Source organism: Heloderma suspectum, chromosome 5 (assembly GCF_057233095.1).
Source record: "Heloderma suspectum isolate Gila_16-S chromosome 5, 16-S_ref, whole genome shotgun sequence".
In the NCBI taxonomy this organism is placed as follows: domain Eukaryota; kingdom Metazoa; phylum Chordata; class Lepidosauria; order Squamata; family Helodermatidae; genus Heloderma; species Heloderma suspectum.
The window spans coordinates 124152066-124175741 of NC_139462.1; the positions used below are offsets into that span (position 1 = coordinate 124152066).

The 23676-nt window shown below is 43.3% G+C and overlaps 2 protein-coding genes across 25 annotated transcripts in view; one reads left to right on the forward strand and one right to left on the reverse strand.

The window, feature by feature from the left end:
• Positions 1 to 19134, forward strand: part of TULP3 (TUB like protein 3) — a 133931-nt gene extending 114797 nt beyond the window's left edge. For all 4 annotated transcript variants that reach the window (XM_084859951.1, XM_084859953.1, XM_084859952.1 and 1 more), the window contains exon 11: positions 142 to 19134. In XM_084859951.1, coding sequence (XP_084716077.1) covers positions 142 to 275 — 134 coding nt within the window. In that variant the 3' untranslated portion in view covers positions 276 to 19134. The remainder of the gene's footprint in view (positions 1 to 141) is intronic.
• Positions 15545 to 23676, reverse strand: part of TSPAN9 (tetraspanin 9) — a 311820-nt gene continuing 303688 nt past the window's right edge. For 20 of the 21 annotated variants that reach the window (XM_084859961.1, XM_084859962.1, XM_084859981.1 and 17 more), the window contains one exon: positions 18469 to 21154. In XM_084859961.1, the coding sequence (XP_084716087.1) occupies positions 21083 to 21154 (72 nt within the window). In that variant the 3' untranslated portion in view covers positions 18469 to 21082. Of the gene's footprint in view, positions 21155 to 23676 lie in introns of all 21 variants that reach the window. The other variant, XM_084859974.1, reaches the window with a different exon arrangement.

Below are 23676 nucleotides of genomic sequence, written 5' to 3' on the forward strand. Positions count from 1 at the left end.
CCCAACTAAAGTGTATACAAAGCAAAACAGAGATAAATTGGATGGTTCCAAGTTTGGATGTTCCCACTCAATACTGTCTCCATATGATTCAGCAAGATTATGACTGTCTCTCTCTCTGTCTCTCTCTCTCTCTCTCTCTAGCTGACTACATTGTGATGCAGTTTGGCCGTGTAGCAGAGGATGTGTTCACCTTGGACTTTAACTACCCCCTATGTGCTCTTCAGGCCTTTGCCATTGGACTCTCCAGCTTTGATAACAAACTGGCATGTGAATAACAGACATGACACACCAAAGCCTCCTGTTGTTTCTCATCCTGTGCTAATATCTGAGAATAAAAGGATATAGTTGGGGAGATTTCCCAAGTTTCAGGCCATAGTGGGGAACATTTTCCTTCAGTGTTTTGTTTTGTTTTTTAAATTTCAACCTGCTGAATACAAATCTATCTGTGCTTTAGCTTTGACCCTAAAACCAAGAGTGGCAGCTAACTTAGCTGACACCAAGTCCTTATCAGCACAAACTTGCTCTTTTTACTCATTTTACTCATAATAAACTCATTCATGAAATCTTGCACAATGAGTCTGTGTCATGAGAGCTACAGGAAAGCCACATTTTATAATGTTCATATGAGATACAGCAGTTTAAAGATTTTCCCTTGAAGTACAGCATTCATTTGTTTGCATTTATATTTTGTGCACTAACATACCCCCCCCCCCATTTTTCCTTTTGCCAATTTAGATTCTATCAAAACATGGAAACAAACCAGCTGTATGAATTCTGTAAAGTGGGTATCCTATTATTTTGCCTCCAGTATATCCTCAATAAAAATATTTAACGTGGTGATATAAGAATAACTGGAAGTCATAAATAGTTATTTTAAAGTATTATGGAATGTTCTTTCTGTGGTTTTAAACCTTTCATGGTTGTTCTGATCACAAAATTATGCATATATTTCAGCTTTAATTGAGATGTAGTGATTTTGGTAACCATATTGCTTTTAAATTTCAATTTACTCAGCATCACGATATCACAAAAGGCTGATCTATACACCAAACTATGCATAATTTAATGCTTTATGACTAGCACAGTTCATTATATATTTTGTCCAGATTTTGTATTGTTGTCTGATGGCTACCACTTTGTAATTTTTCAGCTTAGGTGTCTAAAAAGCTTTGGGATGGTCTGCCTAATATTAGCTTGCCCTCAAAATGTTGTCAAAATTAGCTAAAGAGTGTGGCTGCAAGAGCAAGTTTATGCTGGTAAGGAGCTCGTGTCAGTCATTTTGGCTGCTCTCCTTGGTTTTAGGTACAGACAGATTTGGATTCAGCAGGTCAAAAATGGTTTTTAAAGAAATCCTCAAGCAAACATATTCCCCTCAATTAGCGTGAACACCTGGGAAATCTCCCTGACAAATAATCTGTGGGGTATAGTGCAGAAAGTCGTAGTTATTGTGTGCTTGTTTACTTAGAAATAAATGTTGACATGGAGGTATTCGTGAAGAGAATAAAGAAAATATAATGGCGTTATTGCTGTCAATGCTGAGAATCCTGAGAGAAAGGCTTTTTAGGAAAGAAAGCTCTGGTATTAAGTCCTGCCCCAGAGCAGCTGAGCATCACTGGGGCGAAAAATTCCTGCTGCTAGAATCACATTAATGGAGATATGCCACCGATTTGCCTCAAATAGGATGCTAGTTCCACTGATATAACTATTCCCGTAAGAAAAGATGTCTTGCTATGCTGCATTCTTATTTTTCAGCAGTGTTTGTGGTCTCTGTCCTTGTTTGTTGCTCTGCTGCTCTCTATGTAATAAAAAGATTTATTGTAGGATTATATCCTCCAGTAGCACGTGTGAGAAGTAGACATTCATTGGCAGTGTGAATAAGGCAACATTCAAAGTGGGATCCTGTCATTTTGTCTCCTCTTCTTGATAATGCCTTGTAGAAATTGAAGAGGTGACTGGAAAGTCTCTGAATTGCCATGCTAGTTTGAAGATCAATATAAGGATTTGTAATTCTATGTTTCATTTAGAGAGCAATCTTATGGCCACTAGACACTGCCTAGAGGACCATAGGATTTTTCAGTTTATTGGCTCCAAGCTTGTAGACAGCACCCCGAGCTCAGAGCCTGGAAACCGTGCCCCCACCCTGCATCCTAGAGTAATAAAGGAACTGGCAGAAGAACTCTCAGAACCGCTGTCTATTCTCTTTGAGAAATCATGGAGGATGGGGGAAGTGCCAGATGATTGGAGTAGGGCTAACGTTGTCCCTATCTTCAAAAAGGGTAAAAAGGAGGAACCTGGGAACTACAGACCAGTCAGTCTGACATCAATCCCTGGGAAAATTCTGGAGCAGATGATAAAGGAATCCATCTGGAAGCACTTTGACAACAATGCTGTGATTATTCGAAGCCAACATGGATTTGTCAAAAACAAGTCCTGCCAGACAAATCCGATCCCATTTTTTGATCAAGTTAACCTCCCTTGTAGACCGTGGGAATGCTGCAGACATCATATACCTCGACTTCAGCAAAGCTTTCAACAAAGTGCCCCATGATATCCTGTTGAGCAAACTAGCTCAAAGTGGGCTAGATGAAACAATGATCCGGTGGATCCACAGTTGGCTACAGAATCGGACTCAAGGAGTGCTTATCAATGGGACCTTCTCAAACTGGGGAGAGGTAACGAGTGGGGTACCGCAGGGCTCAGTCCTGGGCCCAGTGCTCTTCAACATTTTTATTAATGACTTGGAGGAGGAGGTGCAGGGAATGCTGATCAAATTTACAGATGACACCAAATTGGGCGGGATAGCTAATACTTTGGAAGACAGAAACAAAATTCAAAGTGATCTGGATAGACTGGCGCGCTGGGCAGAAAACAACAGAATGACATTTAATAGGGATCAATGCCAAGTTCTGCACTTAGGAAAAAGAAACCAAAGGCACAGTTACAAGATGGGGGATATGTGGCTCAACCACACTACAAGCGAGAAGGATCTTGGAATTGTTGTTGATCACAAGCTGAATATGAGCCAACAATGTGAAGTGGCTGCAAAAAAGGCCAATGCTCTTTTGGGCTGCAATAGAAGTATAGCTTCCAAACCCTGGGAAGTACTAGTTCGCCTCTACTCAGCACTGGTTAGGCCTCATCTGAAGTACTGTGTCCAGTTCTGGGCACCACACTTTAAGAAGGATGCAGACAAACTGGAGAGGGTTCAGAGGAGGGCAGCAAAGATGATCAGGGGACTGGAAACAAAGCCCTATGAAGAGAGACGGAAAGAACTGGGCATGTTTAGCCTTGAGAAGAGAAGACTGAGGGGAGAGATGATAGTGCTCTTCAAGTACTTGAAAGGTTGTCACAGAGAAGAAGGCCAGGATCTCTTCTCGATCACCCCAGAGCGCAGGACACGGAATAATGGGCTCAAGTTAAAGGAAGCCAGATTCTGGCTGAACATCAGGAAAAACCTCCTGACTATAAGAGCAATACGACAATGGAACCAATTACCTGGGGAGGTGGTGGGCTCTCCCACACTGGAGGCCTTCAAGACGAGGCTGGACAGCCATCTGTCAGGGATGCTCTGACTTGGATTCCTGCACTGAGCAGGTGGTTGGACTCGATGGCCCCTTCCAACCCTACCATTCTATGATTCTATACCCCCTCCCCCCTCGTAGCCTGCGCAGGGAGAACCATGGTGACTGCCTCTTCCTGCTCATCAAATGGAGCGTGGAGAGGTTGAAAAGGGGCTGTTCTGAGTGGCGGGAATGGGAGGACCTCTTTATGTCATTTCCTATGGGGTCTCCGTGCCCATTCCTGCCCCCTCTCCAAAGCCCTAGCTAGACGCGTGAAATCGCGCCTCTAGCCAAGACTGCGGGGCGGACAGGGCATGGATCTGCGTCGGGTAGGTACCAGCCTCTGTGTTCAGAGGCTGACATCTATCTCGATAGGACTGCTCCTTTTGTGACAAGCCTTTCTTTTTTTCAAATGTTGAATTAGATTTGTTTCTTTTTGAGAACTTATTTAAGAATGCAGTACCTCATGTTACTAGGCCAGGAAAGCATTTTTGCATGTAAGTCAATCTTCCGTGACTTATACCTCCAACTCAACATTTAGAATGGTCTATTGTGTGTGTATTCTTTCCTTTGAACTTTTATCTCGGAGAGTGTAATCCTATGGTCCCTGGGGGAGCATCCCAGTGACCATAAGATGGCTCGGGAAACCCCTCCGAAGTCAGAGAAAATGCTCCAACCTCAGAAGGGGGAGTCAGGGGCAGCTGGCATGGAAATAACTGTTTCTCCGAGGTCGGGAAATCAACCTCGGAGGAGGACGAAAGGGAGAGTTCTGGTGGGCGGAGAGTTATGCTGAGCCTCCCCAGCCTCCTTCGTGCTCCCTCCAAAGTGCTCTCGCTAGAATGGCTGAAAAGCCCATCTAGCGAAAATACAGATCAGAGGGTGGGGAGGTGAAAATTGCCTCTGCCATTCCTCCAACACTGCTGGCTTCAGTCTGGCAGGGCATAGGAATCTCCCAAGCCCCTGAGTTTAAAGGCTTCTGAGCAGTGAGGGTGCAGTCCTACGGACTGCACCTTCCTAAAAGGAAGATAATTTCTTGCTTTAGATATTACATAGTGGCTGGTGGGATGCCAATAAGTATTTTGGATAAATACTTGGGATAAATACTTCCAGTGGAAATAATGTTAAATTCTGATTTTTACTGGAATATGAAAATAAAAACTTAATAATTGTGTGCATTTATTGTCCAAGGCACAAAAGAAAGCTGATGATTGTGCTTGTTAAGCCAAACCTTTATAGTCCATGGTTGCTTGCAGATTGTATCTTATAATAAGAAATATTGTTTTTTCACCGAAGGGGCCTTGACTGCCTCTTAGTTAATATCATCCTGCTATCTCCTTTCAAAGCAATGGGTAGGAGAAGGGAGAATTCTCCACATTATCACCAAACAGTCCCTGTTATCCTTTGGGTGAAGTCATGACGGTTTAACATATAAAACTAATATATATTTGTAGTCTGAACTGGCACATTTGGAGCATTTTGAGGGACTGCACCCAGTAGCGTTATCCACGTGAGCAGATAACTGGGCTGGCCGCCCGCGAGGCCAGACTTGGTTCCAGCTCACGGCAGAGTCAGACTCCTTTGGTTAATACTGGTAGATTTTCTGAAAAAGAAAGATGTGATTTCCCATAATATCATGCTATAGTCTGCCTGTGGAATTAGGCTACGACCATGATTTTAAACAAACATGCAATAGACTTGCCTGTTGGAGAAGCGCTATAAACTCTGGCATGTCGGAATTGACTAGATAGTTTTTTGATCTGGCTGTGGATTGTATTTCACATCTTTTTCGACTGTTAATATCAGTACAAAGGACACCATTTACATCTTCGTTGCTAATGCAAACGTAGTGTCATGCGTCACTTTAGTGTCTCCTGTGTGAGCTTTTGCCTTCTCTGTAATATAAATCAAGGGGCTGGGGAACTCTAGCTGCCTTACAAGTGTATTTATTCTGCAGAGACCTCCACTATGCCTAATCCAATATGGTATTAATTATCAGTGGATACTATGTACTATGGTCAAATAACTAATAAATTCTGATTGGTTGGTTGATTGACTGAATTATATGTATATGCAATTATCAAAATATCTGCTGGTTTAAGACCAGAGAGAAGGCTATCTCATGTTGTCTCAAGCTCCATAAAGCCAGGAAATGGGAAGAACTGGTCCCTGGGGGACCGGGGACCAGTTTTGGAAGAACTTAAGGTGCACTTCGTTGATATTCCTGTGGCAGCCTTACTCTCGGGAGCCATGAATCTTAAGGATGGGGATGCCCTGCTTAAGAATCTAGTGAAAAGCACATTGAAGCAGTGTTAAGGCTCATGAGGCCACTGTCTTGGTGCTTAGGGCTTCCTCCACAGCATCCTTTCTCTCTCTCTAGGACTTAACTTCCTTTGGGTAGAGGGTATTATTAACAATAAGGGGTTGGATAGTTTCACCCTACTTAGGAGTTCATTAAAACTATATAAGACTTAAACCTTTATCTCACATGCCAACAGGATTCCACGATTTACACGGCATGTTCCATTGCTGTGACTGCACTGACAAGATGTTCACTCTGGTTAAAACACTGCAATGTGAATGCTTAGTCCAAAGGAAACCTAGCCACTGTTCCCTTTGTAGGGCCTGCATTGAGCAGGGGGTTGGACTTGATGGCCTTGTAGGCCCCTTCCAACCCTACTATTGTACTACTATTCTATGAACTCAAGAACTTTGGGGCCCAGATAGTTTGCTCATCCATCCTTCCAGTAGTTAGAAAAGGGATAGAAAGGGGAAAGAACAATACTCCGGGCGAATGACTGGCTACGAAGGTGGTGCCGACACGAGAGATTTGGATTCTGGGACCACGGGCTATACTTCCTGGAAGATGGACTGTTGGCAAGGGACAGGTTGCACCTCACAAAGGCTGGGAAGAATGTGTTTGGCCACAGCATGAAGAACTTCATCAGGAGGGCTTTAAATTGAATCCTATGGGGAAGGGAGACGTAAAGTTGGGGGTAACAATGAATCCTATCTGTGTGGCCACAGAGGTGGAGGTGGCTGGGGAAATTAAGGGCCTGCTTTTACTGGGGTGAAGGACTCAGCGGCAGAGGCCCTCCTGCCCAGGCCTACCTGCCCAGGGATGCCAGCCTGGCAGGGTGAGGGAAGCAGTGGCAACATCTCCCTCCCTCCCTCCCTCCCTCCAAACACTGCAGTTCCCCCTACAGTGTTATCAGCTGTGAGGCAGAGATACCATCTGTAGAGACACCATCTGCTGCTGCGCATAATTAGGAGAGTTCCAAAGACTCTCAATCCATGTTAAACAGCTTTGTTTTTTAATGGAAACTTTATTTTGAAAAAAGAAATGGCATTTCACTATAATAGAAGAGGAATAGAAAGCCATCAGTGTTTAAGTGAGTAGCCTATATTTTTTTTCAGAAATAGTGCACCAAGAAAGTCACCAATCCATGTCTCAAAGTCTTTTATTTTTGGATTTAAACTGCTCTTTCTCCCTCAATCTGTCACCAATGTTCCTAAAATTGTCATGGTATGTAAAACCACCACTCGTTCTGGCACCTGTCAATTTCAAAAAGATTGGTTAAACCATTCTGATTTTGTAAAGGTTAGAACGACCCCCACCTGATAACTATTTTATATGGTGGAATACTTTTTTCTTTTTCCCCTCGGGATGATAACTATAGATGTGGTGGCTATATTTCAATTACAACTGTTAAACAACTTCTATGGCCTCGCTCCCTATATTCCAATAATTATTATTTTGTCTCTTCTGGTGAAAATGGCTGGTTGTCACCTCATGTTCCTGGAGAAGGAGCAATCTTCTAGGTCACCTTGTTCCAGGTGGGATTGAACTGGCACAGGTCGAGGGGGTCAGTAACATCACTTTCATCTAACTCAGCTAGTTATGGTACCACAACCTCAAGTGCCTCGCAGATGGCTACTGTCTCTGATTCATCCTACGCCACCAGGGTTTTGCTTTCATGGGAAAGCAAAACCATGCAGGCTGTCAATACATGGCTGGAGCACCCTCTGTCTGCAGGTGGCAAGTGCTGGAATATTACAACTGTGACACCTTTGTCTTCCAGAGATCTGAGGTTGTTCAGGGCCATAGGACTTGGGGATTTCAGGAGTATCTTTCCCCTTAGTTGGCTCAAGAATCCGAACCCCTTCTATGTCATGGGTTGTTAGATGCAACAGGTATCTCTGGTAGCACCATGTAATTAGGAACATGATCAGGTTCCCCTCTTCTCATTCTTCCAGATGTCTTATGTGCAGATTCAGTCTGTGAGTTTTGTTTTCCAGGTCCTCTACCTGGAATTCCTGGGTGAGGGTGGCAAGCTTTAGGATTTTCTTATCATGGCTTCCATGGCTTCATTTGCTGTAGGTTCCAAGTTGGTCAGTTTCACTGACAGCAGTGTCAGTTTTCCATCAAATGGCTTCAGTGCAACTGACCAGTCTTCTTAAAGCTCTGTCCATAATTGGCAAAGGAGATCTTTCATGTCATTGTCTGCCAGTCTGTCATCTTTGCCTTTGGTGCCTTTTGTGGCTTTTGTGGCTACTGACACAAACATGGTTCAGTTTTTGAAGTGGGATCTCTGGAAGCAAAGAAGTCTGTAGGGTACAAATATGTTGTTAAGGAGATTGTCTTGAGTTGGATAGAGGCTCAATTCATCCCTTTGATGCTATCCAGTTTTTTTAAAAAATGAAAACACAGAAATTTTCACAGTTGAAGAGGGTGGAATATAGGGCATGTTGTACATGGGGTAAGTAAGGTTCATAACCAAAAATCTAGAGACAGACATGAAGTTACGGGATTAACTATGACCACAAATTTATGAATGTACAACAGTGCAGGGCAGTGGGGCATGCCTGATGTGCAACCACTCTGGCCAGGCTTTGTGGCCAGCCCCAGTGCAAGGCAAGCATGCAAAAAGAAGTGCATCATAACACTGATGTCAGGTGGGCAAGGCTTGAGAAGCTGGCCCCACCCGACCATGGCTGTACTTGCTATTTTGCTGGCAACAACTCTTCCTCCCTGGAGTACGGGTATCATCAGTTGAGGTACTGAGGATTTTTTTTCCCTGAGCCCCCAGAATGGTACAGGGGATGCTGCATTTGCCTACTCCATACAGTGCACAAACTGGGGATGTTGGAGCAATCCAAAACGGACTCATGAGTCCAGATTTCTTGCAATCCAGTCCGTGAATTGCAATCCAGACAGGCATCTGTGTGCCAGGCAGATTCTATGGAAATGCAGCTTTTTTTAAACTCCAAAATTTACAAATAAATTCACAGCAAGTTACAGAAGCAGTGACTTCCTTATAAATTTAGTAGTGTGTGTGTGGGGGGGGGCAGTATTGTGCTTAAGGGTAACATAGTGAGCAGAGATCCTAATCTCTTCTGCAAAGTCTCCTGTCTTGGTGCACTTGCTGGAATATCCATAGGAGGACTTGAGGTCCTTTCATGGGCATTCCAGGAAGTCTGCTGGCTGGAATGCTGCCTATGTCTTTCATAGATGGAGGGAAAGCACCAACTGATAGCAAAAGGGATTTGCTTGCCTTCAATCTTATACATGCTTACCTGACAGTAACTCTCATTGAAATCAACAGGATTTACTTTTGACATCCAGACCTGAGCTGCAAATTAGTTAAATAACTGAAGTCTTCTCTGAGATCTCAATGAACACAACAATGCTTTCTTCTGAGTAAACACATCTAGGAACCTGGCTATAAGGTTGCACTGCTCTTACAGGTTTATGGTTACTTTTGTTGTTTTTAAATTTTAAAAATTCACTACGCTGGAATAGTGGCAATCTAAACTTGTGCAAGAGCTTTATTTTTTTAAGGTCACAGGGACTTGTTTTTCTCAACAAGCCTTGATGTTTTACTGCTCCAGTCCTCAAGAGTGTTTAGAATCCAGTGTCAATTCTAACTTCAACAGAATACAAATCGACTTTAAAAGAGGGAGTTTGGCTGAGCTGACTCATTGTAAAGTGGGACTCAGAGTGTGGTTTCATAAATACACATGATCCTTTACTTTCCTGGGAGCTACTGAAGTAAGTGGGGTTTGCTTCTGAGTAGGCTTGCATAGGAGTGTACTGTAGGTCTGCATAGAGTAGCAGGCTTCCTGTAAACTTGAGCCCATGATTCTGTGTCTTGCTCTCTGGGATGGTGGAGAAAAGATCCTGTCCTTCCTGTCTGTAATAACCTTTCAAGTACTTGAAGAGCGCTATTATCTCTCCCCTCAGTCTTCTCTTCCCTAAACATGCCCAGTTCTTTCAGTCTCTCCTCATAGGGCTTTGCTTCCAGTCCCCTGATCATCTTTGTTGCCCTCCTCTGAACCCTCTCCAGTTTGTCTGCATCCTTCTTAAAGTGTGGCGCCCAGAACTGTACTCCAGATGAGGCCTAACCAGTGCTGGTAGAGGGGAACAAGCACTTCACAGGATTTGGAAGCTATACTTCTTTTAATGCATCCCAAAAAAGCATTTCCCTTTTTTTGCAGCCACATCACATTGTTGGCTCATATTCAGCTTGTGATCGACAACAATTCCAAGATCCTTCTCACTTGTAGTATTGTTGAGCCAAGTATCCCCCATCTTGTAATGTGCATAATTTCATCCTGTTGTTTTCTGCCCAGCACTCCAGCCTATCAAGATCATTTTGAATTCTGTTTCTGTCTTCCAGGGTATTCGCTATCCTGCCCATTTTTGTGTCATCTGCAAATTTGATCAGCACCTCCTCCTCCAAGTCATTAATACAAATGAAGAGCGCTGGGCCCAGGACTGAGTCCTGCAGTACCCCGCTCGTTACCTCTCCCCAGTTTGAGAAGATCCCATTGATAAGCACTCCTTGAGTCCGATTCTGTAGCCAACTGTGGATCCACCTGATGGTTGTTTCATCTAGCCCACTTTGAGCTAGTTTGCTCATCAGGAGATCACGGGGAACTCTGTCGAAAGCTTTGCTGAAGTTGAGGTATATTATGTCCACAGCATTCCCACAGTCCACAAGGGAGGTTACCTGACCCAAAAATGAGATCAGATTCATCTGGCAGGATTTGTTTTTGACAAATCCATGTTGGCTTCGAGTCATTACTGCATTGTGTTCAAGGTGCTTACAGATGGATTGCTTTGTCATCTGCTCCAGAATTTTCCCAGGGATTGATGTCAGACTGTAGTTCCCAGGCTCCTCCTTTTTGAAGATAGGGACAACATTAGCTCCAATCATCTGGCACGTCACCTGTTCTCCATGATTTCTCAAAGATCAAGGACAGTGGTTCTGAGAGTTCTTCTGCCAGGTCTTTATGACTCTAGGATGCAGTTCATCTGGCCCTGGAGATTTGAACTCATTCAAAGTAATTAGGTGTTCCTTGACCACATGCCTGTCAATCTCAAGCTGCAATCCTGCCCCTTCAGCCTGTACTTTGCCTTTGCCGGGGTGGGTGGGTCATAGACCCTCTTTTGGGAGACGACTGAGCCAAAGTAGGAATTGAGCACTTCTGCTTTTTCCTTGTCATCTTTTATCATTTTTCCATCCTTATTTAATAGTTGAACCACCATTTCTTTCCTCTGGCTTTTACTATGCACATATCTGAAGAAAGCCTTTTTGTTGCTTTTAGCATCCCTCGCTAACCTCAGCTTGTTCTCTGTGCCTGATGCCATCAATCAACGCCCTGCAATTCTGTGCTACCTGCCTGTACTCTTCCTTTGTAGCTTGGCCTTCCTTCCACTTCCTATATGTGTCCTTTTTTGTTTTCAGGTCATCTCTAAGCTTTTTGTGAAGGCACGTTGGCTTCTCCTGTTGTCTTCCACCTTTTTTTCTTATTGGAATTGTTTGTAATTGTGCCTTGAGAATTTCCTTTTTTTAAAACTCCCACCCATCTTGAACTCCTTTTCTCGTTAGCGTCGCTTGCCATGGGACCTTACTTATCATTGTTCTGAGTTTATTAAAATCAGCTTTCCTAAAACCCAGGGTACGCATTTGGCTACACTCAGCTTTTTCTTCCTTTAGAACCAAGAATAACATGGTCGCTTTCCCCCAGAGTTCCCATAACTGCTACTTTATCTGCTAAGTCATCTCTGTTGGTTAGGATCAAGTCAAGGATAACCGATCCTCTAGTTCCTTCCTCCACTTTCTGTAGGAGGAAATTATCAGCAATACAAGTCAGGAATCTCTTGGAGAGGCCATGTTCTGCAGAATTTGTCTCCCAACAAATATCAGGGAAATTGAAGTCCCCCATCATGCTTCCTTGACACATTGGCAATTTGCCCTGAATACAGAGCTTGGCATGATGGCATGCAGAGCTTGTCACTTTAAAAAGTTTTTTGTAAAGGAGTTGCTTTAGATAAGGTGGGGAATGCTTGGGTGGGGTTTCTATCACCTCCAAGTCAAGAAAAACCTTTTGCTATCAATGGGCTTTCCCTCCATCCTTGAAAGACGCAGGGATCCTCCCACTTCCTGGAATACTGATGAAAGGAGCTCCTGGGTTTGCAATCGGTGGACCTAAAAATGCAATACAATCCTAACGTTTCCTATAGACGACAGAATGAAAGATGCCTGACAAGCTGCAAAACACAGATGGAAGAGATGTCATAAAATCTGTACATCCCCAGCACAAACAGGGCAACTGGCATCTGGTGGGGTGCTGTTAAATAGGGCACATAAGGCCTTGTGTGATGGCCTTATGAACATCCTGCACCTCACCTAAGGGCAGCAGGCTCACACTGGGTATGCGTGGCAGGTTGGCAAGGACATACAAGTAAGCAGCAGTACATGCCATAGACAGGCCCACAAGCCTTTCTGCTTCTGTCCGGGACTGCCACAAACTCTCAATGTCTGCAGTATATGGATACTTACGCTTTACAGCTCATGATTTATAATATAACAATATGTGTAACAAAAGAAGCAAAGCAAAGAAACATGTAGGCTAATCTCTTACATGACCATTTAAAAACAAACCAAGAACCTTGATATAGCTTGTGTATGTTGTGTATATATGTATGTCATCCTTAATATCAATTCAAATATGCGTAAAATATTTTACTCAATATCAGATTTTATTTAAAAACATGCTAAAAATGTGTAGCTAAATAATCAAAGCAATATTTGTTTCCTTTGGGAAAAAATGCATACCCACGCACTCACCAAATTCAAGGCAAAAATGTAGTGTTTTGAAACAAAGTCAGGCAAACAGGTTATAGGACAGTTAGAAAGTTTTAAAATATATACCAGTGAGTATAGAACTATTTTTCCTTAATAGCTGGTTTTATTCACCTTAGGAAGAATATTGCTTTTTGTTGTGTATCCACCCATTTGGGCACAATCCCATCCTCCCGCATATTAGGTAGAGCTACTTTCCCTTCCTCCCTCTCCCCATTGAACATGGCAATGCCATTACCTTCAATGTGCACCTCTCATATTTTAATCCAGCCATCTTGTTCCTCCCTCTGGGCCATGAGTGTAAATTGCCCAATGTTTGCTTTGAAGCCATGGTACTAGCAATGATTAGCTACCATTCGCTTGTTTAACTCGCAGCAGCATAGTCTGGATTTGGTAGTTTAATACTGTGCTCAAAATGCTGAAATATGTTAGGCAATATATATATGCTATACATACTGAGCTCTCTCTGAAGGTTTAAGAGAAAGCCTGCTATGTGATCTGAAGGCCTAGTTCTTAGTGAGGGGGTAAACAAGTATCTGGGCTATACCACTTCAGACTTATGGCTCCTCCATTAGGGACAGGAGATAAATTAATTGGATTTGCATTTTTATGTGAACTTGCCAAATTTGTACTTTCCGAACCTGCAAATGAACCAGAATGCAACATTCACACTTTTCTGAATACTGCAAAAAAAAATGCACACACACAAAAGCACATCACAGGGAAAAGCATGCACAAAATGCTTATATTAGAGAAAAGAGCACACAAAATACATATATTTGGAAATGTGAGTACAAAAATTCATATATTAGGAGAAATGTGCACAAAACTACATACGAATTTTCATGTGGACATTTTCGAAACAAAATTGCAAAATTGCTGAAATGGGATGGAATGAATGTTGGAAAAATGAATCTGAGCAGAATCTGAGCAGAATGACACTTAACAAATTAATTCATCTCTGTACATAGAATATTAGGGTTTTAAAGAGAAGACTAATCAAGAACCCCTCTCCCTGGCATCTATTTTTTATCAGGATATATTTTTTTTGTAAGGAAAAGCACTCAGCCATGTATGCCCCTATCTGCAGTCTGAAGTGGAACAGTCCAGACATATCACCTCAGTGAGGATCAAACTCCCTCTGTCAACAAGGCAAGATGTGCCACTTGATATACGAATGCCATGTCACATTACTTAGGCACTGCAAACAGATAACCATTGCAAACAGATTTACCATTATGATCAGGGTATTGAGAAACTCGACACTTTACATGGCAATCTTGTTTACTGTGAGCACATATGGCACCCCGACACATACATATAGGTATTTTTCAGTATACACATCTGTTCACAGATATATGTGTTTGCTGCAGGAAACACGTGTTCACTGCACAAAGTGTGAAGCTGCTGTTGTTTATCAACAAACTAGTTTTTTTCTGCCTTCGGTATAGAGTTCTTTTTTTTGGCTTTTGTTAAAAATAACACCCCACCCCAAATAAGAATTACAGATTAAAATGTTATGATTCTACAGGTACCACTGTGCAACTTTGAAAGGATTTTTTAACATGTTGCTGCTTAATTTCCTGTGTGTGAGATGAAGGGATAGTTAGAGTTGGCTCACAGAAAACACTTGAACTGACTGATTCCTCTGACAGCTATTCTTGAACAAGTTATCCACAAAATCAACAGCCTTACTTAGGGGATAAATAACACAAACCAACATGAACTGATGTCAGCCTTTGAATATGAAATTCGATATGATGACCATGGGGCTTCTGTCAAAATCAGCAATCTTTTATTGAATTCCCCCTTTGTTCCAATTACATATGATAATGAAACATGTGACATTTCATCACATCCATTCTCTCCCTGCCAGGCAGTGCCAGTGATTTGGAATAGGGGAAGGAAAATGCACAACATAACATGATGTCTTGCATTTCCATTACTATGCTTAACATTAAGCAAATTTTCCTCCTCCCTTTCCTTTCCATTCATACCCATATCAGACAGAACTCCTAGCACACATGGTCCCAATTTTTCTGTGATACGAGTCAGAAAATAAACCAGATGTTCTGACAACTCCATCTGAATATTTCAAGTCATGAAAAGTAAATATGAATGAAAATGAATTTCATAGTATTTCACTGTAGGATATTACCAGCAGGTTATAAGCCAGGCGTTCCCAACTGTTTTGGACCAGTGGGCACATTTGGGAATTTGCTGTGGGTACCAACACAAAATTACTCCCATGGAAGGTGTGGCTAATCACATAATGGCTGCCATGGGGGCCTGGCTAGTCAAAAGACAAGTAACCCACCCAAGAAACTGAGTAAAAGCAGAGAAAATGTCTGAACTTCAAATCCATTCCACATATCTGAAGCACAACAAAATACCAATTTAAGGTTGCAATCATATGCATGAGGCTAAAGGTCAGGAGGGGGAAGAAACCGGGAGGTAAAGAGGTGTGGGAGGGAAATAGTGAATCTAGAGGCTGTGAAGGAGGGGGAAATAAGGAAAAGGGGTAGAGGGGAGAGAAAAAGTGAAGCTGGAAGCCATGGTTGTGGAGGGAAGAAACAGAGGTAAATGGGGGGGGGGGAGATGTGTAGGGCTGGGGCGGGGTGATAGCAAAGTAGTGGGGAAGAGCAAGGCTAAGAGGGGGAGAAACAGAGAGGCAGAGAGAGAGAGCAAAAGGGAAAGGTCTGTGTGAGTGGAAGATTGAGTGGGGCCAGGAGGCAATTCTTTCCTTCTCTTCCTGCCCACAGAACAGCTGATAAGCAGCAGGTTCAAGAACAGGAAGGAGAACTTGGAGAACATTTTTCAATTAAATTTTTTTTTGAAGGGGGCAGGGAGCGGGTGCCATTGGAGGTCCTTACTGTAAGGACTTATTAGAGTCTTATATAAAGGTTGTTGTGAATGTCCACAGTTCTCAGGCATGGATTGCACAGCACATGCTGAAAACCCTCATTAAAGAGGCAAAGACAGGAAGCAAAAGGGGGAAAGCAGAGAAGGAGAGGTGAAGCTGCAAGTGTGGCGAGCAGAGAAGCCAAGGGCAAGCCACCTCCTTTATTCTTTCTGAACTCCCTCCACCACTATAATGAGGGAGTATAGGAGCCCTGTCTCCTTACAGGCAGGATAAGTCCCAGAGTGTGCCAAAAATGTAGAACTTGGAGACGTACAGAGACGGCAGTCGCTTCCCCAGTGAGGATGGAAGTAACGGCTTTCATAGTGAGTATTCCTGGATACTCCATGAGGATTTTAAGACAGACCAAAGCTCCGAGGGATGTTTAGGGGATTAGTCCATTCTCACTTCTGGATTGGGTGTTTCAGGACGGAAGGTTATTAATCCTGTTAACATCTGGTGAATGTCAGAAATTATGGCCTGTATCTGCAGAAATTATGGCCTGTATCCACATTCACTGGCCTATGTATCTGCGGTCTTGGTCATTTATGACTGATCTGTGATCATTGAGACCTTGAGTCTCAGAATTTTGGACATTCCCTGTACAACAGGGGTGGGGGATGTCTTTCAGCCTGAGGGCTGAATTCAACTTTGGAGAAACTGCCAGGGGCCCACCACTTTGCTAAGGGGCAAAGGTCCAGAATATTAAATATACCAGCATGTTGTAGCTCAAGGCTCTTCTTGCCAGTAGCTCGGCCTGAGGGGGCATTTCAACCTTTTAGGGCGGGCGGGGTGGAATAGCTCAAAAGTCAGGAAATCACAAGACAGTAAGTGTTTGGGGACGGGGGGCATGGAGAGGAGGCATGAACATCTAAGGAACCCCAGTGGGCCAGATTGGGACCCTGGGCCTGAGGCTCCTCTCCCTTGTATGTGGTGAATGTTAAACATGAATGAGACCAGGCCCTTTTGACACCCCCATATTAGTTCAATGATGATGACGCATATCTGTTCTCTTTCCCAGCTACTTTATGAACAACAAATACAATTGGGGAGGCAAGACCTAGTTCAGTCTTATCATGTCATCTGTTTTGGGGAAAGGGCCCCCGCGCCCTTTCCCCTCCAAACGGATTGTTTGGTGCTTGTAACTGAAGCAAGCAACACTATAAATGGCTGAACATTCGTTTTCATTCATATCTTCTTTTTACAGAGCAGCAAAATATAAAGAAAGGCCCTTGCCAAAGGGAGATGGCACATCGTAAGAAGCAGCAGGAGGGCTGCCATATGTTCAAGTTTGCATTCAGGAATGTCGGCAAAAAATGTAAAATACAATTTATATGCAGTCTTGGAAAACTGAAGCCAGACCAGCACTCTTTTGTGAAATGATCCAGACACATTGGAAACAAAAAAATGGTAATTTTTACGATTTTTAAATCGTCAGCAAAACACCAAATTCATCCTCTTCCAATCATTTCCATTTGGAACTGTCACAATTATTTCCCCTACTTTCCTCTAACCACTTCCATTCTCCTTGTTGGAATTTAAGGTTTTGAATAACAACAAATATTGTGAAAGAAACTGCTTTTTAGAAAAACATCCACAACCAATAATGATAATTTAAGCTGTCTGAAGGGCAAGATGGTGCTGTCCTTATTTCAACCTGCACAGATCGCATGAAATTAGAATTAATAGCCCAACCTGGGAACCTAATCTCACTAAATCACAGTGTGGCTCCCTTACTCAGCTGAAGGCCATTAAGGGCCAGTTTATACAGTCAGTAACATTGAGGGTTTTTTCTTTCAACAAGACTCCTTCAGGCTGCAGGTAAGGGGACTAGGTGTTTGCCTGCACATAGATAGCCAGCATCTCAGGACAGATGCCTTAGCCTAGCTTCTCTCTGACATTCTAATTTTCTGCATGACTGGGGAAAGGAGGGGACCCAGGCTGCAATTCAGAAGCACTAAAAGTGTGTGTGTGTGTGGTGGGGAGCCAAAGGAGAAGGTGCACCAAAAGGGGGGAGCAATATCTTTCTCTTGGCAACATGATCCTTTCACTTTTAAGTGTTAGACTGACACTTCTCAGTGTCCCCACCTTTTCCCCAAATCTCTAGCTACTGTGGGAGCTGTGAAAAGGGGGGAGTTAATACCTCCCCTTTTTGGAGTAGCTGGAGACTCAGGGAAGAGTTGAAAAGGCGGAGAACACTGAGAAGTGTCAGTCCTCACTTAAAAGTGAGAGGATCACATAACCAAGGGGGAGATATCTCCCCCCTTTTGGTGCGCTTACTCCCTTGGCTGTTTTCCCCAATTTTTGTGCTTCTGAATTATGCTACTGGGACCCTCTTTTCCCTTAATATTATTCCTCCCCAGGTCCTTCACAACTGTATGTAAAATAGTTGATAGGCAACTTCATCTTTTCCATTTCCTTGTATGTTACCTAGTCCTCTTTGCAGCTGCCTTTGACAGCTGAAACAGACAAGGAAATTGACCAGGCAAGACATATCTGCTAGCCACAAGACTGCACTTGTCAAAGACTGACAATTATCATCATCATCATCATCATCATCAATGAAGCCAATTGTGCATTTCTGAGGCACTGAAAAAAAGAAGTTGGGGGTAATGAAAAGGGGAAGCGACTGGAGCAGGGAGGGGGCCTGGACTAGAGACAAGGCATGTTCTGCCACAAAGGCTGGAGGACTGAGGGGGAAGGAGGGCCACAGCAACAAGCCACAGCAAGCCCAATAGTCTGTTGGCTGCACCGTGGGTTGTTCCACCAACACCCAACCCACCATGGCTTATTCGCAGGGTGGCTTAAGTGTAATGTGCAAAGTTAGGACTAATAGCATTGTTTTTCTCTTTTCCCTTTTGGTAAATCTAATTAAGGATGGATGTTAGGAAACATTGTCTTATTTCTACTTTGTAAATATGTGAATATATTTTGTAAATTTCTAAACTTTGAAAAATATATTTTTTTCAAAACAAACAAAGAAACCCTTGCTTTTTTAAGGTTTAAAAAGAGGAGCCTAGAATGAACTCCATGACTTGCCTGTCAGCTCACTTGAACTTTGGCAAGTAAAGAGAAATGCCTTGGCTAATCCTACAGCTGGACTTTGTCAGCACAAAAGAGTGGGGAAGCCTCCTCACTGACTCTTGTCTGCTGGTCTGGACTTGAAAAGATGGAGGGCACTTACAGCCCATATAAGAGGCATTGTTGTTGTTCAGTCGTGTCCGACTCTTCATGACCCCATGAACCATAGCACGCCAGGCCTTCCTGTCCTGCGCTCTCTCCCGGAGCGTGCTCAAGTCCATATTCATTGCATCGGTGATGCTATCTAGCCATCTCATCCTCTGCCGTCCCCTTCTCCTTTTGCCTTCAGTCTTTCCCAGCATCAGGGTCTTTTCCAGAGAGTTTTCTCTTTGCATTAGGTGGCCAAAATATTTGAGCTTCAGCTTCAGTATTTGTCCTTCCAAGGAACACTCAGGGTTGATTTCCTTTAGGATGGACTGATTTGACCTCCTTGCAGTCCAGGGGACTTGTAAGAGTCTTCTCCAGCACCACAGTTCGAACGCATCCATTCTTCGGCATTCACCCTTCCTTATAGTCCAGCTCTCACAGCCATACGTTACTACTGGGAAAACCACAGCTTTGATTATACGAACCTTTGTCGGCAAGGTGATGTCTCTGCTTCTTACTATGCTGTCTAGGTTTGCCATAGCTTTCCTCCCAAGGAGCAAGCATCTTTTAATTTCATGGCTACAGTCACCATCTATGGTGATCTTGGAGCCCAAGAAAATAAAATCTGTCACTGCTTCCACTTCTTCCCCTTCTATATGCCAGGAAGTGATGGGGCCAGATGCCATGATCTTAGTTTTTTTTAATGTTGCGTTTCAAACCAGCTTTTGCACTCTCCTCTTTCAAACGTTTGATATATGTATACTTTTGCTGAACAAAGTTGTAGGGACATTTCATTCTTAAGTTAGGAGTAATGCGAGTTGAACTGTTAATATGCCTATCAACCAGCCATTATGCACATTCACCATGCCTCATGGGTAATCTGTCCACAAAGAGGGAATTGGGAAATGTGCATTCCTCAACTGCATTTTGTACATTTTGTATGCATACCGGGCAGTATGCATAGAGACTGACAGGCCTTGGGGAACGTTGTATTTTTAACCTTCTCCTGGAAGTATGTACATCCCCCCATCGATATGCATAGTCCCCAAGAAACATGCCCTCTTTCACTGCACATATGCCACGTGTAGTCCACTGTTTAATTTTATGCAACTGGTGGCATCCACTTCCACTGATCTGCTGCCTAGTGAGCTTCAACCTCATTTTCTGCTGCTCAGCTGAGTAGCATGGGGGATTGGAAGAGGAGAGGATGAAAAAGTTTGTTGGCTCTTGTTGAGGAGAATCATAGGCTATCTTTCCTTTCAGTCCTAGGTTTTACAGGGAACCAAAAGGAAAACCTTAGTACAACATTTGTAAATGCACACCACTGGAATTATTAAAAGTAACCTGTTCTTACAGAGTTGTGAGAATATCCAGAAATAAGGAGTAACACATGGAAGTTTGAGGGCTCTTGGTGTCTTTGCAGAGACACGGGACCTGGCAGAAAAGCCGGGTTTCCTACCAAGTGTTAACCAGCAGGGAGAAGCAGCCAATTCTGGCTCTCTGATGAATATACATTTCCAAATACATGTTTGCTTCATTTTTACATTAAGTTTTAAGATGTACATCCGAAAAGTCTTAGATGTATATATCTAGAAAGTCCTGTGTGCCCCAGCACCTCATTATAAAAACAGCTGCATTTTTTCTGTTTTTAAATGGCAAAGTCTAAAATGGTACTCTTCAAAGACCGCACAGTAGAAGTCATGAGCAAAGCATGGAGGAAAACAGTAAAAAGTTATAAATGAGGCTACAGAGTAAGATTACAATAAGATAACCCACCCACAAAAAACAAACAAACAAAATGAAAAACAATCAAAGCAGCTCCAATTCACAGGGCTCTTCATCTGAGTGGCTTTTCCAAGTCTCTCAGAATCATGTTGGGCATAAGCAGTTTGTTGACCTATGAGAAGCACTTCACAAGGGTTCTTTCTAGAAGTTAAAACATCCATCAGTCAAGTTACTTTCACAGGTTTAACATGGATAAGTACAGTAAAGACTATTCCTTAACTAATGTTGGTCAGCAGTTTAAAAAATGGATCAATGTATTAGTGTAGAAAACTGATATGCTTTCAATAGGTTTCCTCTCTTCTTTGGCAAAAATGGTGAATGAGAAGAAACAAAAGGTAAGTCCAGTAATATGTTGTGTTCAGTTTTTAATCAATCATGTAACAGATGCTGTAGATTGATTGGTGGGTTGGAGGCCCCAGGATTCTGGATTCAACAAAGCTGGATTCTCGTTTCCAGGGTTGTCCCCCCCCCCCCCTTAGTGGCAAGAGAGAAGTGCTGATGTAGTTGTCTTATGCCATGTTTTATGCATCGTATTTTTTACCAGTCCTGCGAATCTGCTGGAAGAGAGTCATGGAAAAAGCCATGCCAAGTATCTGAAAGAAAGCAAAGAAAAATAATTTAAGATTTAGTGCTTACAGTTGATATGGCACTGTTTTACAGTGCTATCTGTAAGACAAGGTATTATTGTTAAGGACTAGGTGATGCTGAAGTGAATAGTGGCTGCTCTGAGACTAGAATTGCTGCTGAGATTGTGGCGCTCCTCTTCAGGTGACATAGATAAGGAATTCTGGGGGAAGCCAAAAGAGCTTCAATAAATCTTAGGGTATTTCCACACATCTCTATGTTGCTGCTGAGTTTCACCTCAAGCAAAATGTTAAGTAAATGTGAAAGCCCAAAGCGTTTTGACAAGCTAGCAAAATGCATCACGTTTTCCCCACATACCGCTGCCTAAGGATGTGCAGACCATCCTAGCTCGCACTGTCACAGACACACCCACTAGCCTGGGGGCTGCACGCATGTCTCTAGTGAAAAGGGGCTGTGTGCACAGGGTTCTTCTACACAATAAGGCACCCTCAGCCATTCAGGTTTTCAGTTCTTCTATGACAAAGAACTGTCATAGGGTGTTTTCCCATTGATGCTGAATCTGAAACCAGCAGATGCATCAGCATTTTGCAGACTTGGCCATAGAATCATAGAATAGTAGGGTTGGAAGGGGCCTACAAGACCATCGAGTCCAATCAATGCAGGAATCCAAGTCAGAGCATCCCTGACAGATGGCTGTCTTGAATGCCTCCAGAGACCACTACCTCCAGGTAATTGGTTCCATTGTCGTATTGCTCTAACAGTCAGGACGTTTTTCCTGGTGTTCAGCCAGAATCTGGCTTCCTGTAACTTGAGCCCATTATTTCGTGTCCTGCATTCTGGGATGAACAAGAAGAGATCCTGGCCTTCCTCTCTGTGACAACCTTTCAAGTACTTGAAGAGCGCTATCCTATCCTACCCCCCTCAGTCTTCTCTTCTCAAGGCTAAATATGCCCAGTTCTTTCAGTCTCTCTTCACAGGATTTTTTTTCCAGTCCCTTGATCATCTTTGTTGCCCTCCTCTGAACCCCCTCCAGCTTGTCTGCATCCTTCTTAAAGTACAGTGCCCAGAACTGGATACAATACTCCAGATGAGGCCTAACCAGTGCTGAGTAGAGGAGAACTAGTACTTCCCGGGATTTGGAAGCGATGCTTCTATGAATGCAGCCCAAAAGAGCATCTGCCTTTTTTGCAGCCATATCACATGGTTGGCTTATATTCAGCTTGTGATCGACAACAATTCCTAGATCCTTCTTGCTTGTAGTGTTGTTGAGCCACGTATCCCCCATCTTGTAACTGTGCATTTGGTTTCTTTTTCCTAGGTGCCAAACTTGGCATTTTTCCCTATTAAATTCCATTTTGTTGTTTTCTGCCCAGCGCTCCAGTCTATCAAGATCACTATGAATTTTGTTTTTGTCTTCCAAGTTATTAGCAATTTTGTGTCATCTGCAAATTTGATGAGCATTCCCTGCACCTCCCCCTCCAAGTCATTAATACAAATGTGGAAGAACACTGGGCCCAGTACTGAGCCCTGCAGTACCCCGCTTGTTACCTCTCCCCAGTTTGAGAAGATCCCATTGTGCTGCTTTCCCTCCATGGGTGCTTTCCCTCCCTCCCTTGCCTTGCCTTCCCTTTTCCAAAAAGTGTCATAGTGGAACCAGGGCTCACAGGGTCAAAGCGTCAGGGATTTTTGATTAACAGGGATGATAACCTCATGCTTCTCTGCTCCCTCTGAGCTTAGCTAATCTCCAATTAGCTGGGGAGCACAAGGGGAAATGGATTTTCCCAGCAATAATATATTGTTGTGAGCTATTCCCATTGCAATGCAAAGTATTTTGGAGTGAATGGAGTTGAAAATGGCCGGAACTGATTTGTTGATATGAATTCTCCTTTGGGCATGGCTATGGGGACTGTCATGATGAAACAGACTGAAACTACTCACCCATACAGCTGCCTGAGTACTCACAGGAGCTGTGTGGGCGGGGAGTTTCAGTATGTTTCCTGTCTCCGAGCTGAGCAGAGCAGAGGAAGATGCTCCAGCTGGTCTAGGGGCTATACACGCAAGCAAGCTCCCAGAGAGCAAGTGATCAGAGTGAGTGATCAGGGCGAGCAAACAGGGGTTCGGCAGGGGAGGTCAAGGGGGAGGTCCCTAACATTTTTAAAAATTCTTTTTCTTGTAACACACACTTCCATACCAGTGGGACTCTGTTGTTAACCTCCAGTGGATAGAGGTGAAAGCACAGACTGTCCCAGTACAATAAAAAAGCTAGAAATATAAAGGGAATAGAGAGTACGGAAGGAAAAGACTCTCCAGTGGTGCCATGTTTGTTTTCTTGCCGGGCCTACATGTGCAACACTTGCAACAAGTGCAAGTTGATTACACTGTTGGAAGAAAAAATAAGAGAATTGGAGCAGCAAGGTTCGACCCTCCAGGGAATAACAGAACACGAAGAGTTCTTGGACAGAATGGTGGAACTGCAGCAGCAAAGTGAAGAACAGAAGCTAGAAGAGCAACATCAAGCTGAGGCAGAAGA